Source organism: Rousettus aegyptiacus, unplaced genomic scaffold (assembly GCF_014176215.1).
Source record: "Rousettus aegyptiacus isolate mRouAeg1 unplaced genomic scaffold, mRouAeg1.p scaffold_m13_p_10, whole genome shotgun sequence".
Classification (NCBI taxonomy): Eukaryota; Metazoa; Chordata; class Mammalia; order Chiroptera; family Pteropodidae; genus Rousettus; species Rousettus aegyptiacus.
In genome coordinates, this window is record NW_023416285.1 from 2895716 (window position 1) to 2912853 (window position 17138).

Genomic DNA, 17138 nt, shown 5'->3' on the forward strand with positions numbered 1-17138 from the left:
GGCAGGGAGGAGCTGGCAGCCATGGCCCTGGCCTCCCTTGCACCCTGCCCCGCGTGGAGCACCCCCTGGAGGGAAAGTGCTGATCCCCGCTCGCTTTGGTTCCTGTTGCAGCCCCCGGCACAGCTGGCTCAACCACGGGCTGGGGGCCCAGCGCCAGCCATAGGCTCCCGACCCGCTTCGAGCCCTCTTCTGGGGTCTGTGTTCCCGCTTGAAGGGGGCGGGACCTGTCCTGAAAACCCTTGTGGTCCCACTGGGACCTCACTCAGCTGTGAGAAGGGCCGGAGCGCCCCCACAGCGACGTGGGGGCCTCGAGGACAGGTTGGGGGAAAGCAGCCAGGCACACAAAGCCGCAGGTCGTGTGACTCCACTTACGTGAAATGCCCAGAAGAGGCAAATCCAGAGACAGGAAGCAGACGGGAGGTTACCGGCGGGGGGCGGGGAGTGACTGCTGACAGGTGTAGGGTTTCTTTTTGGGGTGATGGGGACGTATAGAATTAGATAGTAGTGATGGTTGGATAACCCACTGAACACACCAAAACCCACCAAAGTATATATTGGATGCAAGCAACGCACAGGAAGTACCCAGAGGGCCGACTGTTACCGTAACCTGTTCTGGTCCAAGGCGTCCGGAAGTCCCGGGCCGGCCTCGGCCCCGCACCGCCCAGGTTCCCCTCTGCTCTCCATCCTGACCCCTTCTTAGGTGCCTCTGCTGACGCCCAGGCGAGAGGGGCCCCATATTAGCACCCTGTTGTGTATGTTAACCCCGTCCTCCCCACAGCCCGCGTGAGCTCCGTGAGACTGTCCCTATTTTACAGCTGAGGACGCTGAGTCTCGGGGAGCTGGGACTTGCTCCAGGACACACAACCTGGGCCTCGAGCCAGAGTCTGCTGGTTTCAGGGCCTCGGTCCCCTTGCCGCCTCACACCGTCCCTGTCCCCGGGGCTGTCTGTCACAGGCCTGACATGAGGAGCTGTGATACAAACAAAGGAACTAGGTGTTGGCGTGGAGGACTTGGTCACTTCTCTGGGGAAGTGGCACTTGAGCTGAGACCTGAGGGTGGACGGTGATGGGGCAGCTCTGCCGTCACAGTGTGGACGAGGCGCCTCGCGTGTGTCGGGGAGCGGAGTGTGCCCGGCCGAAAACCTAGGCTGCAGCCTACGAGCTTCCTCTCATCAGGAAAGTCTTTTTAAGTGGCTTCCCCACCTGCAGAAACCGGGCACCTGCCGAGCCGAGCGGGGTGGGCCGGCCGTGCTTGGCGCTAACGGTGCTGCGAGGCGGCTCTGCCCTGCACCCGCTCCGCGCCGCCCCAAGCTCGGCGGCTTCGGTCGACAGCGTCTACTCTTGCTCGTGCGTGATGCAGGGTCCGCCGGGGGTTTCCTCGCATGCTGGCTGGGCTCGTGCACACGTGTGCCGCAGTTGTGGGTCGGGAAGCTGTCTCCACTGGGCTTTGCTGGCCGAGGGCGGCCTCAGCTGGTCTCTGTGGCGCGTGGTCTTCGCCCTCCCGCAGGCCAGCGTGGCATTGTTTCCACGGCAGGGCAGGGGTCCGGCAGGGAGCAGCCGCTCAGGCCTCTGGCGGCCGAGGCTTGGAGCCGGCACCCTCTCACTTCCTCCATGTTCTGTTGGCCAGAGCGGGGCACAGGCGGGTCACGGGCAGACGACAGGCTTTGGGCTCTGTGTCTGGGTGGGCAGGGCTGCCGGTCTTGTGCAGGATGTGGATGCAGAAGCCGCTGACTGGGGCCATCCACGTCCAAGTTGGTCACCCTTCCTCGCTCCCCAGAACCCCAATCCTGTGTTACTGTCCCCAGCAGGCCCTCCCCATCCTGAAGTTGTCACTTCCCCAGCCAGTTCTACGTCCCTTATGTGTGTCCCTCTGCACTTGGAGTGCCCTTGAGGGCTTGCTGGCCTCCCTCGTCTCAGTTCCCAGGGGATACTCTGCCCACATGAGCCCGAGAAGATGCTGGTTAAACTGGCTCGCCGCGTCGCAGGCCAGTGTGGGGCACACCCCACCTCCGTCCGGTCACCAAGCCTTCGTACAGCAGCAGGCAGACCCTCTCCTCTCTTACCTCCGTCCTCATCAGCCCCGATGCCTCCGACGATACTAATGAAATACGACAGCCCGGCCAGAAGGACCGAGCCGGGGTCTCCGAGGGCCCCCTCTCAGCTGTGAGCTCCGATGTGGGATGGGTCATTAATGGTGTTGACAGCACTTACAGTGACGGGGGGTGATGGGCCACAGTGCGGGAGTCGTGCTGGCACACCTTAACCCCTGACCCCCGACCCCCCAACCCCCGCCTTCGCTGGTCTCTGCCAGAGTTTCCAGGGAACCTTCCAGTCCACAGACCATCATGTAAGTCCTGGGGACCGCTGGCCAGGCAGGGATGACAATTCCCATTTCATCGATGAGACGGGGCTTAGAGAGGGTGAGTGATTTGGGAGAGGTCACACAGCCAGTAACTGGAATACCTTCCCTTTGGCGACAATCACAGTGGGCATCTTTGAGATCCAAGGGCTGACCCTCCACCGTGGGGCACCAGCAGGGGTTCAGCCCTCCAGGGCTGGTGCCTCCCGTGATAGCTGCGTTCTCCCTCCGCACTGGTCAGGGCAGCCGGAACGAATCACCACAAACCCAGGGGCTTAAAACAGCGCGGATTTATCCTCTCACAGGTCTGCAGTCTGGAAGTCTGAGATCGAGGTGTCCCTGGGGCCGTGCTCCCTCCAAAGGCTCCAGGTGACAACCTTTGTGGGCGTCTCGCGACCTCCGGCGGTGGCCGGCAACCCCCGACTTTGCGTGGCTTGCAGGCGCATCTCTCCACCGTCTGCCTCCGTGGTCACGTGGCCTTCTCCCTGTGTGTCTGCGTGCGCCTGTGTCTTCCGGACACTGGTCATTGGATTTAGGGCCCACTGGGTTCTAGGATGACCATATTTTAGCTTGATCATCTGCAAAGATCTATTTCTAAATAGGGTCCGAGTCACAGGTATTGGGGGCTGGAACTTCAAAGTATATTTTGGGGTACACGGTTCAACCCACGGCCCTATCTTTGGCTTCCCCTCTCTGGCTCCAGCTCCCGCCATGGACCTGTCACTGGGCTGGTCGCTTGGGGAGCTCTCAGGGAGGTAACTTTCCTAAGGTGAACCCTAGAAGACACTTCCTGTGACCGCGAATCGGTGTCGTCCACCCCTCCAGCTCCTGAGGGAGCAGTGCGCTGGCCTGAGGTCCTGCAGTTGTTGTGTGAGTGTTTGCAGGATGGGGCCGGAGGGGCTGGTGGTCAGGACCCCCGAGGCTACGCGGCGAGGTTCAGTCTCGGGTCCGTCACGCTGCTTTCCGGGCCGGCCACTGCGATCCTGCAGAGACCAGAATCGAAGACGGGAAAGAGCGTCCGCTTCCCGTTCCGTGCACGTTGGTGACCGATCATGCATCAGAGTCGTGGCCCGCCCTCCCTCCAGACCCGCTCGCCTCCGCCGCCTCCATCGAGCTTCTAATCCTGGGTAGACTCGACTTCGGCCATGTGTGGATGACACACAGAGCCTCGGAGAAGTTGGCGGGACTGACCCGAGGCCACACAGCTGAGGCACTGACGGCCTGGACTTCTGACTTGTCCACGAACAGCTCAGGCGGATATCGCCAGGCGGGACCTTCATTGCCTCAGCTGCCAGTCGGAGTCACAGTCGCGCCTCCTCCAGGGGCTGGCGTGAGGGTCAGAGGAGGCGGCGTGTAGGAAACTGACACATAAACTGTAAATTGCCTGCAGTCGTTAGTGTCTGTTACTGTGGTAACCGCCCCGCATTTATGGACCACGTTCGCTCTGGGTACCAATGGTTACGTTGCCATTTAAATTTAATGGCATTGTTATTTCTTCATCATAAAAATAATATAAATTATGCATAGGTCCAAACGCATCAAATCGTATGTATTACATACGTGCATTTTTGTACATCCATTCTATCTCCGTAGAACTATAAAAGTATACATTCATTACAGAACAATCTAGAAAGCATAGACAAGTAGAAAAAGAAGGAAGAATATTTTATTTCAACCACCTTAAAACAACCTCTGCTAACATGATGGAAAATTGTCTTTTCCCTCTGCCCAGTTTGCTTGCTGTTTGATGCGGCTGTGATCACTGGCCTATGTAATTAAGAACATCGTATATACAATGTTATGTCCTGCTCTCTCCCCCTGGGGGCGCGCTGGTGGAAACTAGAGCGAACCGGGGCAGGGAACCTCGGCGCTGCTGGCTGTGGCTCCGGCTTGTGGCTTTCCCGTGTCCCTGGGCCAGGACGGGCTGCCTCATGGAGGGACCGTGTCGGGCGACAGTGACCCCGTTTCCAGTTCCACACTCAGTGATCATTTCCCAAAGAGCTGCTTTCCTTGTCGTATTCTGTCTTTTGAAGTGTAATGAAATGTGCTTTTCTCTTGATCGGTCCGTCCAGCCCGTCATTCAAACCTACCTTCTTTCTCCTCTTTCCTTTCGCCCTCAAGGCTGGCATTCACCTGTGGCTCAGACCCGTGCAGGTCAGGAGCTGCCTGTGACAGGCACGGACTGGGGGCAGAAAGGCATTTATTGAATAAAAGTGGGAAAACCACATGAGGCTGAGGGAACAGATCTTGAGACAAAAGGCAGCCGGCAGGGAGACAGGCTGGGGAGAGAGGGCGTCGGCTGCCTTTCCCGGAGTTCAAAACTCGGGACTCCCTGGCATTCAGCCAGGAACAGGTTTTGTCCCTTATCCGCCAGTGTCACTGATCTAGGCTTGTTTGGGCCGTGGGCGCTCTGCCCAGGGCCGGCTTGGCAGGGCGGTGGTTGGCTCTATTACGCATGTCCTTCCTCTTCCTCCTGAGAGCCCCCGGGCTAGTCTGGGCAGGTCCTTCTCCTGGCAGAGGCAGAGGTGCGGGACAGAGGCTTGCCTGCTGGTGTCCCGCAGGCCAGAGCAACTCACCCGACCAAGCCCAGAGTCAGGTGGCGGCAGGCTGCTGTGCTGCGTTTCCCATGCAGGTGCAGGAGATGCGGTCCGCCTCTGGGCCGAGATCACAAAGAGCTTTAGAGACCTTTGCTTTACTCTGAGGCCAGGTGGGGCACCAGCCCGCTCCCTCTCGCTGCCCCCTTGAGGCTGCTGGGGGCAGGGAGGAAGCGAGGAGAGCCGAGGAGAGCCACAGAGGAGAGCCACAGGAGGGTGCCCGGTCAAGATGTGGGGTGTGAGGGTGACAGGGAGGGAGAGAGGGGAGGAGTCAGGGTGACTCTACGCGCCTCAGGCTTCAGCCGGCACCTGGGACGGGGGAGGGGGCTGCTGCGGGGAGAGGTTTTGGGAGGAAAAAGGATTCCGTCTGGGGACCAGTGGAGGGTTTTGAGCAGAGCCCCCCTGACTCAGGTGACCTATCACCTGGGGGCTGTAAGGAGGGTAGAGTGGGGGCGGGGCCAGGTAAGCACCCCCCCTGGTGCAGCCGGGAGGCGCGGTCAGACCTGCGGTGTGTCTGGGTGCCCTGTGCTGAAGCGGGGTGAGAGATTTCTGTGCCCCAGAACCAGGCCCTGAACGTGAAGATGCCAGGGGCCCCTTCCATGGGGAGGTGCCGTTACTCTTGGTGGCCCCTAAGTGTCAGGTATGCACCCCAGTCACCAGTCAGTGCAGGAGGAAACGTCCCCCAAACTGCTTCTGGAAGGAAGGGAAGGAGGAAGGAAGGAGACAGAGTAAAGCTCGCCAGGGATAGGTCATCCTGCAGCCAGCGGTGAGGGGGTGGCGGGGGTGGGGAGGACCATGTGGCCCCCATCAGGGCTGTGGCCCCGACCCCTGGTCCAACCCCACGGACTCCTGCTGCCCGATGGTGGCCGGCCCAGGGGCGCGGGGCCCCTGTAGGGCATGGGCCCCTGCGGGGCTGGCCTCTGGGGTCCTAACGAGCTGCGCCTTCCTGTCTCCCCTCCCCCACAGCCGATGTCATCTCTACTGTGGAATTCAACCACACGGGAGAGCTGCTGGCCACGGGCGACAAGGGCGGCCGGGTCGTCATCTTCCAGCGGGAGCCAGAGGTGCGTCAGGGTCCGGGGCAGGGGCCTTTATCCCCCAGGGTGCCCGAGGCATCCCGGCAGGGCGGTCTCTTAGGAGAAAGTTGCCTGCCTGCGCACAGGATCCAGGGCTGGGTGGGCAGGGTGTGCTGGGTGGGGCCCAGGGGGGCCGGGGAGGGGGTCCCCTGGGTCCGCTCGGCAGATGTTGGTTGCTTGCTTGCTGTGTCCTGGACCCCAGAGAAGCAGACAGGGCAGTCAGAGCCGGCTGCTGCCCCAGGGTGGGCCTCCTGTGCACCCGCCGTCTGCCTGGGCGAGCTGGCGCCATCCTGGCTGCAGCCGGGGTCGGGGGCGGCCCTCGGGCTGGGGCGGGGGGTTTTGCTCGGCCCTGGGACTGTTGTGTCCAGCAGAACTTGGGTGAGAGAGCGGCAGCCTGGAACAACCCGCCCAAGGGTTCCATTTCTGAACCTTATGATAAAAAAGCCCCCGTTTGTTGAGCACCTACTATGTGCAGGCACCTTGCTACACTCATTGTCCACCTCAGAGGCTGGGGACCGACACCCCGTTTTACAGAGGAGGACACTTGGAGAAGCCATCCAGCTAATGAGCAAAGACCGGGGGTCGAAAGTAAGCCTGCGTGTGGTCTGTCTCCCAGCACCCGGCCTCCGAGAGGGGCTGCCCGGCATCGGACGGCTGCTGGGACTCTGCGCCGATGGAGGAGGAGGGGGAGGGGAGGGGAGGGGAGGAGGACGTGGAAGGAGCCAAGAGCGCAGGCGTGGAATCTTCCTTCTGCGATCCAGTTTGCGGGCTTCGTCCCCAGAGCTGCGGGTCCCTGAGGCCTGACCCCACCTGTGCGTACCCCGTCACCCCCTCACGCCAGCCCCAGGGGTGCGCTTAGCTGCGATTGCCCTCCTCACCTTGCAGGCGGGGAGACCGGAGCTCAGAGGGTTTGAAGTAGCTTCACAAGGACACGCGGACAGCGGGTGGCCGGAGTGGACCGTCCCGGCCCAGTCCTGTGGCTGGAGGACCGGCCGGCGCTTCCCGCCAGGGACCGCGAAGCCACGCCTTTTTTTTTTTTTCGTTTCTCTCCAAATTAAATAAGTAGATGCAAGTTTCTCGATTTTGGATTTTTCTCCTTTAATTTCCCCCCCTAATTCTGGTCCCTCTGACCTTTGATATAGACAGGCATAGAACGATCGCAGCAGATACTTCTTAAAAGTGAGCAGAAGATGTGAAACTGTGCTCGGCTGTGTCTTGGAGTTGCCGCCAGGCGGAGATGCTTCTGGCTGTGGTTTCGTATTGTCGTATGAACTTGCTTTGTCTCCTGGGGAGAGTGGTCCCTGTGGTGGACTCGCCACCTCAGACACAGGCCAGCTTTCCATCTCTAAGCTTGATAGCTACTGTGCTTGTGTGAGGTTTACATGATCCTTCTTGCAATTAGCCACCCAACCTAGCTTTTTAACCTGCATGATTTTTTTTCTTTTTTTGAATCATTTGCCTTTAAAGTTCCACAATAAAAAAAATTTCCTGTTATATCAGTTATGAAAGAAGAAAAAAAACAGGTACCCACTCTTCTGTGGGCTCCAGCGGGAGGGTCCTTATTTTAGAAGGATGGAACCCACCCCCCTAGGGAGCTGGGGCACGATAGTCTGTCTCAGGCCTGACTGCGGGGTATTGTGCCCTAGTGTAAGACCTACTTCAAAGTGTGTTCGGTCCTCAAGTCAGGCCCCCGCTGGACCTTGGGCGTGAGGAGCCGGGCAGAGCCTGGGTGTCTGGCAGACGCAGCGGAGTGGATGATGGTGTTTAGGAGGCACGCGGCTCCCCCAAGCCTCCACCTGCTCACCTGTAAAATGGGGAGAGTCACAGTACCCACTGCAGAGGGGCCTCAGGAGGAGGAGATGAGGTACGAGATGCACTTAGCTCAGTGTCTGGCACACAGTAGGTGCTCAGTAAATGTGAGCTGGCCAGTTGCTGCTGTCCTTACTTCTCAGCCATGGCCGCACAGCCAGTTACCGACCATTTACTGACCTTGACTGGAGCACCTGGCACTGCGGACCGCCAGGTCACCATGGCTGCGTGGCCCCCTGCGGGTTTACGGCATCATGGCCCCGCCCCATGCCTGCCTCTGCTGCTCTGCCCTTTGGAGCTCAGGCCCCGGGTCTGGGTTTCCTTGCAGAGTAAAAACGCGCCTCACAGCCAGGGCGAGTACGACGTCTACAGCACTTTCCAGAGCCACGAGCCGGAGTTCGACTATCTCAAGAGCCTGGAGATAGAGGAGAAAATCAACAAGATCAAATGGCTCCCGCAGCAGAATGCCGCCCACTCCCTCCTGTCCACCAACGGTGAGGCGGCGTGCAGGTGTGCGTGAGCCTGCGCATGTGCAGGTGTGCGTGAGCCTGAGCACATGCGTGTGCGGGTGTGTGTGCCTGAGCCTGCGCGTGTGCGGGCGTGGGCATGTGATATAGCAATTTATCATCGGATGCTATTTTTGCCTCATTTACATCATGAGCGTTTTTCTGGGGCTTTGGAACCCTGAAAAAGCAACGTTTTGAGCGGCGTGTAAGTTCCATCCGGGCCGGTGCTGCAGCGTCCTCCGCCTCGCTCTGGTTGGACACGGGCTGTTCCCGGGATTACGCGTAGCGGTGCCATGAGCATTCTCGCGATTCCTGTCTCCTGGGGTGCAGGGTTGGTGTCTCCGAGGGAGGAGGTCAGGTCAGGGAACACGGGAACACCTGAGGCAAAGTTAACTCTCCATCCACATGCCAGGACCCCCGAGCACCCCGGCTGGAGGTCACCGCTAGCTGGTGTGACAGGGGCACTTCTTCAGGGGCCTGGCTGGCCGCTGCGCCGTTCAGGTCCCTGAGAAGCTCTGGCCGGACTTCTGCTTCGCTGTGGTCCACCAGCAGAGCACGGCCCTCGGGGCTGTCCTGCCTCGGCCAGCGCTGGGCCTGGGGCCAGGGGCCGTGGCCCATGTTCGCTGCCTTCTGCTGGGCCGTCCTCGCCTCTCGCCCCATCGTCGGAGGTGCCTGGGGCAGGGGGAGGACGGGCCTGGGGTCTGCCCCAGCTCTGTGGCCTTGCTCCCCCGGGCCTCGGTTTCCTCATCTGAGCAGCCCCCTGCGTCACAGTGAGGGTGCAGTGAGATGAAGCCTGCCCAGCACCCTGAGACCAGCCAGCGCTGTGGCAGCATGACTGAGCCTTGTAAGATGATGTCATCGGCCTTCCCCAAGGGAGTCCAGACTCCTTAGGGCGGACTTTAAGGCATTCCTGACCCGGGTCAGGCTCAATCTCACCCACCCACCTGTGTGCCCGACGGCCCGCCTTCCCCTCCCCTCCCCCAGCAACCCTCCCCCCGTCCCATCAGCCTTTGCCCGGTATTGCCTCTCACTGAGACTCCGCTGACCTCTCAGCTGAGCCAGGTGCTTCTCTTGACCCCCAGGCCTGTCCTCTGGGGCTCTGGCCATTCTGATCACGTACTTCCCCACCAAGTGCAGGGCCTGCGTCCCTTGAGGGGTACCTGGCACCAAGGGGTGTCTTGGAGCCAGTGGAGCTCTTCTCCATGCTGGAGCAGAAGCAGTGAGAGGCTGCCCCAATGCTGTGCACCCTGGCTCTGCCACTCCTCGTCTAAACTGTGGCAGATGTGTGTGCCTCCTCGGGTTATCGGGAGGATGAAATGAGATTAAGTAACAATTGATGGGCTTAAAACAGGGCTGGTACCTTCTGAGCCTCATATAGGTGCTGCTTAGAAAAAATCACTTAAGAGGGACATGTCATTCTCCTCCCGGCTCTCTGGAGGAAAAGTCACACCCCGCAGGCCTCAGGAACTCCCTCACACCCCGCAGGCCTCAGGAACTCCCTCACACCCCGCAGGCCTCAGGAACTCCCTCACACCCCGCCCTCACAGCTTCCCACCCCCAAGTTTCAATCCCAGCTACACCCTTTCCTGAGGGCATGACCTGGGACACCTGTCAAGGGTTTGATTCCAATTTCTTCTCATGAACGTGGCAGGCTTGTTTTGGCTGCTGTAGCAGTTATGGTTCTCCAGAAAAGCAGAACCAGCAGGATGAGGGAGAGTGTGCGCGCATGCATGCGTGTGCATGAGAGTGTGTGCATGTGTATAGATTAGATATAGATATAGATATAGATATAGATATAGATACATATAGAGAGATTCCTTTTAAGGACTTGGCCCTTGCAGCGGTAGAGGCTTGGTAAGTCCAAACTCGGCAGGGCGAGGAGGAGACCCAGGAAGGGCTGTCATGTTCCGTCTGCTGACGGAATCCCTGCTCCCGTGGGGCACCTCGGTCTTTCGCCTCTTAAGGCCTTCCGCTGATTGGAGGAGGCCCACCCTCATTGTGGGGGGCCGTCTGCTTTACTCTACCGATTCAACGTTCATCTCGTGCAAAAAATACCTTCACTGCGACACCCATACGTGTTTGACCAAATACCGTGGCTTAGCCCAGCTGACACACAAAATCAACCCTAACAGCTGCTAAAGGTTATTCTTTCGACATCCTCGGTGGGATGCCAGAGGCTGTGGGGAGCTACGTTCTGGACGGCAGGATGCTAATCGGAAGCAGAGCGGGTTGCCCTCTGCTGTCCATCAGCGAAGGGCGGGAAGCCCCATGAGTCCGGTCTTTCCGGAAATCCTCTTAGAGAGTGGTAACTACCCTCACGTGTGTCATACCCTTTGACCCAGAGATTTCCCCGTTGGGATCAATCGTGAGGAGCTAGAGAAGGGAGGCAAATGTGACGTGTGCAGAGACGTTCGTGGCATCAGTTTGGATAACGAATGAAATGACAAAGAACCTTTGTGTCCGGTTGCAGGAGAATGACTGAGTAATTTCCGGATCGATGCCCCCTTCTCTCGTGGGCTAGAGCGGGTGCTCCATTCTTCGTGCAGGTGTTAATCATGGGTCTTGCTTCACTTTGTTCTATTTTTAAAGATAAAACTATCAAATTATGGAAGATTACCGAACGAGATAAAAGGCCCGAGGGCTATAACCTGAAGGACGAAGAAGGGAAGCTTAAAGACCTGTCCACAGTGACGTCACTACAGGTAAGATGCTGAGCGTGGGAGAGCCCAGCGAGCGGGGAGCACGTTCCTGTTTCTTTTATTAAACGATGAGCATTTTAGGGCTTGAAGCGCCCTTGGCGTGTGAGCCGCAGCCTGGTTCAGATCCTGGCTGCGGTCAGGTGAGTGAGTGGCAAAGCTGGAAGGCGAACCTGTGAGCTGAGCTCGGTGGGTTCCCAGCCCTTCGCTGAGGGCAGGGGGGCACCGGATCGGGTGACTCTTGCAGCTGTTACAGGGCTCAGCTTAAAAGATCGCCACTGATTTGCAAGAGGCCTGGAGGTCGAGCTGCAGAGCCGTCTGTGCCAAAGCTAACTCGTCTTCGACGTGGTTAAAAGGCAAAGGAGTCTTCTTTCCTCCAGTGGAGCGGCTGTGACACATGGAGGAAAGCGTTCTGGAGTCACAGGACCTGGGTTCAAATCCTGCCTCTGCCACTGCCGGGCGGTGTGGCCCTGGGCTAGGCTGTCAGCCTCCATGAGCCTCCGATTCCTCATCGGGAACGAGGACGACCACTGGCCAGCACGCGTCTTCCGGGCACTTGGACTGTAATAAGTCACTGAATCCCCACTGGGATCCTGGGACATGGGCATGTGATCGTCATGGACGAGGGAGCCAGAGCTGGGATCCAAAGCCAGGGAAGTCTGGCTCCGGCGTTGGCATGCCGGTCTCCCTAGGGACGTGGGAACGATGTCCCTGCCTCACAGGACAGCCACGGGCCCTGCTGGGAGGACTCTGTAAAAGCTGGTCCCTTTCCTTCTCCAGCAGGATGGGAAGTGTGCACATCGAGGCCGCCTCATACCCCTGGCTTCCAGAACCGTGCCTGACATGTAGTGGGTGCTTTGGACGCTTTTGCTGAAGGTGATGCTGGCGCACAGCTAATTAATTCAGATTTATTCGTTCAGCTCCCGCTTCTGGAGCACCTACTGTGTGCCAGGCCCTTCTCTAGGCACTGGGAGGCCGCGGTGAACTCAGATCCTGAGGGCGGGCTGGGGCCTAAGTCTTCTCGGTGTCCTAGTGTCTCGGACAGGCCCGGCTCAGGGGAGGCGGCCTCAGAGTGCCATGAATGAGCGGGGGTGAGTGTCAGGCGTGACCGCCATCTTCAGGTCCAGTTCGCACGTTCCAGCCGATATAAAAAGGCCAGCTCTGTTGCGTGAGACGCTGTCTGTTCCTTACCTGTGAGCGCGGGCTGCTCTGAGCGGGGGGTGCTGCCTGGTGCTGAGTGGTGTTAGCGCCTCCCCCAGGCTCATGCGCACAGACCCATGCACTGCTGCTGTGGGCATTCCCCCCGCTCCGTGCCTCAGTTTCCTCCCCAGCAAAACAGAGACGACTCACTTTTTCTGAAAGGGCTTAGCTGGCACACGCGGTGAGCATCCAGCAAGTTGTCGTAAATGTGAAATGGTAATCAACGTTGTTCCCACGAAGAGATGAATGTTTAAACATGTCGGCCCCTAAATAACTGGCAAATTGCATAAATAAATCCCGAGGAAGCGGGGAAGCCAATTAACTTTGACAACGGGTAACGGGAGTAACGGTGCCCCCGCCCCACTCCCAGCCCCAAGAAAGTCTGTGAGGGTTTCGTCCGGTGGGAGAGACGCAATTATCACCTCCTGATTGGGCCGGCATTTACGGCAGAGCCAGTGGCCTGTGGGAATCCTGTTTATTTTCCTCCCCGGGTCTGAGATTTTCCTGTATGTCACACACATCCCAAGACAACACTTAAGTGTAACCTGAGGCTGCGGGAGAAGGAAGGGGGAAAGAGCGTGGGTCTTGCCTCATCCAGCCTCTCAGCCGGGGAGGCACCTGGCATGGACCGAGAGCCCACTGCGCCCACACAGGATTCTGAGAGGCATTCATTCACGGTGTCCTCACAGGAGGCCCCGAGCAATCGCCAGCTTTACAGGAGAGGAAACCGAGGCCCAGCGAGGTGAAGTCCCCAGGGAGGGTGACCGCGGTAAGTGGCAGAGTGGGATCTGAAGCTGGCAGTCAGGTCTCAGGTCACTGGCTCGCCACCAGGACACCCTCGGGGGCAGTCACACTGCATTCTGGTCCTGACTCTGTCCTTTCCTGACCCTGTGACTTAGACAAGTCAGGCTAGTCTTGGTGTTCAGTCTTCTCATCAGTGATGTAGAGGCGACAATGCCAGCCCCCATTTTCTGAGCATCGAGTCCAGGCCAGGCCTGGGAGAGATGGATGAGGCTGTGTCTGTCTGTCTGTCTCTGCACCGACGAAGACCTCATGGTTTGCCAGTACGGGGGGTCCTGACTGACACACACCGCAGCGTACCCCAGGATCCCTAATAGAGATGTGTGTCGTGTGCTGGGGGTGTCCAAGGTGTGTGACACCCCCGCCTACTAGGGCGGGCTGCACGTCCACGGGGCTGTTGCCTTCAGGTCTTGCAAGAGCAGGGCTTCGCCAGGTGTCCGAAGCGGGTGAGTGTTCCAGGCAGAGGGCCCGGAGGGAAGTGAAGCCACACTACCCGATGCCGTCTCGGGGGCTCCTCACCCCAGCCCTCTGCAGTGGGAGTTCATATACGTTAGGCTAACACTGGTGGCTGCGACGGATAACCCCAGGGTTGCAGGATGGAGCACAGGGAAAAGGGGCAGTGTGGATGTCCCTAGTGGGCACGTGGCTCTCCTCCAGGGACACAGGCTCCGTGTCCTCTGCAGGGACACCCCGTGCGTCTCTGTCCTAAAGCTTGGGTCCTCACCTTCCTGCAGGGAGGGGAAGGGAAGGAGAGTGGGAAAGGCACACCTACCCCTTGACTTTGGCCTATAGCGCCAGGATATCGCTGTGTTCACATCCTATTGGTCAGAGCCAGTCATGTGGCCATACCGGCTGCAAGGGCACCTGGGAAATGTAGTCTCTGTCTGGGCAGCCACTTAGCACTTCTCAGTGGAGGGGACGTGAATGGTGGACAGTCAGCAGGCTGTGCCATGGTGTCTTCTCATTCCATTCTAGAGATGAGGAAATTGGGGTGCAGAGGGGTTCAGCCACTTACTCAAAGTTACACGGTTGGCTCAGAGCCAATCCCGGGAGGCCAAGCGAAGGAGGCGGGCCTTCCTGCGGGGCCGGCAGTGAGGGACTTGGGCCACGTGGCACCGCGTATTTCCCACTCGTGCGGGACGGACGCCCATTGGCGCCCTCCGGGCCTCAGGTTTTGGTCACGTGGCCCTGCCGTGGCCACCCAGGCCCCATGGCCCGCCCCTGGCATGACCTTGGCACTGCCCTGCTCCGACCAGCCCTCCTCCCCTGCAGGTGCCGGTGCTGAAGCCCATGGACCTGATGGTGGAGGTGAGCCCGCGGAGGGTCTTCGCCAACGGCCACACCTACCACATCAACTCCATCTCCGTCAACAGCGACTGCGAGACCTACATGTCGGCGGACGACCTGCGCATCAACCTCTGGCACCTGGCTGTCACCGACCGGAGCTTCAGTATCCTTTCCCGCCGCCGCCCTGCGCCGCCTCCCGCGGGCGCAGTGGCTTCTGGGTGCGGGCGGCTGGCGTGGTTGTAAGCAGGCCGACTTGGGGCCGCTGCTCTGTGCGTCTTTGGCGAGTCCCGTGTGGCTCGTGCTATGCGAATGAGTCCCAGCTACGGGATCAACACTCCTCCAGGGTGGCCGATGTCCCCATCATCCTGGGACCTTATCAGGGATGAAGGAGGGGATGAGGGTTCTGGTGTCAGCCCTCCTGGAGGAGGGATGGTTGACCTGCCGGAGACCCTCGACCAAAGGTTCCTCTGGACCCTCTCTCCGGCATCCCATTCAGGGCTTAGAGTGACAGCTGGGGTGTTGGAAGCCTACTTGGTGGGGGTCAGGGTGTCTGGGTGAGCTAGGGGCAATAGTATCGACTGTAACCCCACTGACTGGTCAGGAAAGAACTGTTGGTACCCGAGCATGGGCCTGGGGAGGGGCTGCGGCTTGACCCTGCGGGGCTGCAGTGGACAGAGCAGGCAGATTGCTGAGCTGTCGCTATTCTGCAGATGAATAACAACACTAGTGATTACGGCGAGACTCTGTGTCTGACGGTAACGTGGGTTAACGTGAACTCATTTCATCCTCGCAACAACCCTGTGAGGCAGGTGCTCACATGACCCTCTACAGATGAGGAGACCGAGCCACAGAGAGCCCGAGCTCACTCGCTCAAAGCTCACACCTTCCAGGTGTCCTGCCTCCAGCCCCCACGTCCTCATTTCCAGCTTTTGCAATAGAGTGCTCTTCGCGAAGGATGCTGCACAGGTGTGTGTGAAGGAGGCTCTGATGCGTGAACCAGATAAAGGTCCCTCCCCTCCTGGAGCAGACAGACAGTAGACCATTAATATAATAAGCAAGGAGACTATCAAGCCCGGAAGCGCTGTGGGGAATGGGAGGGACCAGTGAGCACGGCGCTGTGTTTTTCTCCGGCCACGCTTGGCTGTGGCTGCAGGCGTGCGGTGGATGGACAGTCGGCCAGGGTGGTGGTTTCACCAAATGAATAAACAGACAAGGGCCGATGGTGTATGCAAGAGAGTGAGAATAATGAATGACCCCGGGATCTAGGCCAGGTGAGGCGGTGAGGGCTGGCGACAAGAAGGGAGAATCAGTGGATTGGGGGTCCCTGTGGGAACCCGGGGGACTCCCCTGGTTTCATGCTGATCCTGCCCCATGGCTCTGTGTTAAATCTGAGTGTAGCCTCTTACTCTGTGAAAGTGAGTTGTCAGTTGACCAACGCATAACCGGCCCTTGGAGAGGGAGGCGTGTGCGTTATGGAACCAGTGTGCTCTGCGGGAGTGCGTGGTGGTTGTGCGAACCTCCCCTCATGAGACCAGCTCCCCAGGGAACCACACTGCATGGGGCCCTCCCCGTGACCTGCTGCTGCCTGGCCGCCGGAGTGACGAGACACAGGGACCCAGAGCAGGGAGACCCGGCCCCCGGCCCGGGGAGTCCAGCCGCCCCTTGCAGGGGAGGTGTTGGGACTGAGGGCTTCAGGTGCGGTGATGGGTCTGAGAGCAGCCGAATAATGAGAAAAGTGCGTTTCACGTCCACCGTGGGAGGAGGCCACACAGCTGTCACCACGCCGAGCTGGGGAATTGCTCTGAGTGTGAAACACCCTTGAAGCAAGTACCTCCTGGGAGATTCGGGACCTGGGGGTTCACCTTCCTTCAGCTCTTGATTTTGGGTATTGCGACTTGTCCCGATGCTGGGTGTTCAGTCCTCCAGGCCCCTGGAAGTGCTCTGCTCACCAGCCTATGTCCAAACAATAACACTTTCCACTTAAGCAGAATTGATTTTTTTGGCAAAAGTTTTAAAGAGAAAGGAAAACTTTTTAACAAAGGAGGAAAAGTGGGCATGGTTTTGACCACTTGACAGGAGGAAAGCGGATTCGGAAGGCTTTTTCTCGGCTAATTCTAGAGCTGGCTGCTCTGGACGGAGGGAGGGGGCCCGGTGCTTCCGGGGGCTTTGCTGTGTGCGGGGCACACACACAGGGCAGAGCCTCCGTCTGTCCCCGAGGCTCAGTACTGGCGTCCTCCCAGCCTCCCTCCTTTCTCTCACCCAGAAAACGGAAAAAGGCGCCAAGCCCTTCCATTCCCTCCCAGTGGCTCGGGGTTCACCCTTCCTCTCTGCTGCGTGAGAGGCCCAGCTCAGGCCGACCGCACCTCTGGCCTGACCACGTCGGTCCCCTGCTTAAAGCTCTCGGTGGCTCCCCATCAGCTTCTGCACAAAGTCCGAATCCCTCGATGGTGCCCTACGGCACTGGGGGACCGGCCCCTGCCTGCCTCCCGGGGCCCTGTTTGTCCACCCGGCTTGCCCACGCCCGCCTCCTGCCCGCCTCCCGTGGCCCTGCGCGTCCACCTGGCTTGCCCCGGCCCGCTTCCTGGGGTCCTGTGCGGCCGCCCGGCTTGCCCCCGCCTTCAGGCCGCTGGGTCTCCCTTCGTGTCATGCGGCTGGGGTCAGTGCGCTGCCCCCTGCTGTTCCTTCTCCAGATCGTCCTTTTCCCTCTCGCAGCCAGGCTGGCCCCTGTTTGCCCCCTTCGCCTGGTCACTTCTGCTCTGTCCACTCTGTGCCCCTCCTGGGCCAGTCAGAGTCCCTCTGGGCCCGCACTTC

The 17138-nt window shown here is 59.5% G+C and overlaps 1 protein-coding gene across 2 annotated transcripts in view; it reads left to right on the forward strand.

Moving 5' to 3' along the window:
- PPP2R2C (protein phosphatase 2 regulatory subunit Bgamma) overlaps window positions 1-17138 on the forward strand; it is an 84452-nt gene that overhangs the window by 46522 nt on the left and 20792 nt on the right. For both annotated transcript variants that reach the window (XM_016161242.2, XM_016161243.2), the window contains exons 2-5: window positions 5919-6016; window positions 8166-8331; window positions 10933-11045; window positions 14313-14490. In XM_016161242.2, the coding sequence (XP_016016728.1) occupies window positions 5919-6016; window positions 8166-8331; window positions 10933-11045; window positions 14313-14490 (555 nt within the window). The remainder of the gene's footprint in view (window positions 1-5918; window positions 6017-8165; window positions 8332-10932; window positions 11046-14312; window positions 14491-17138) is intronic.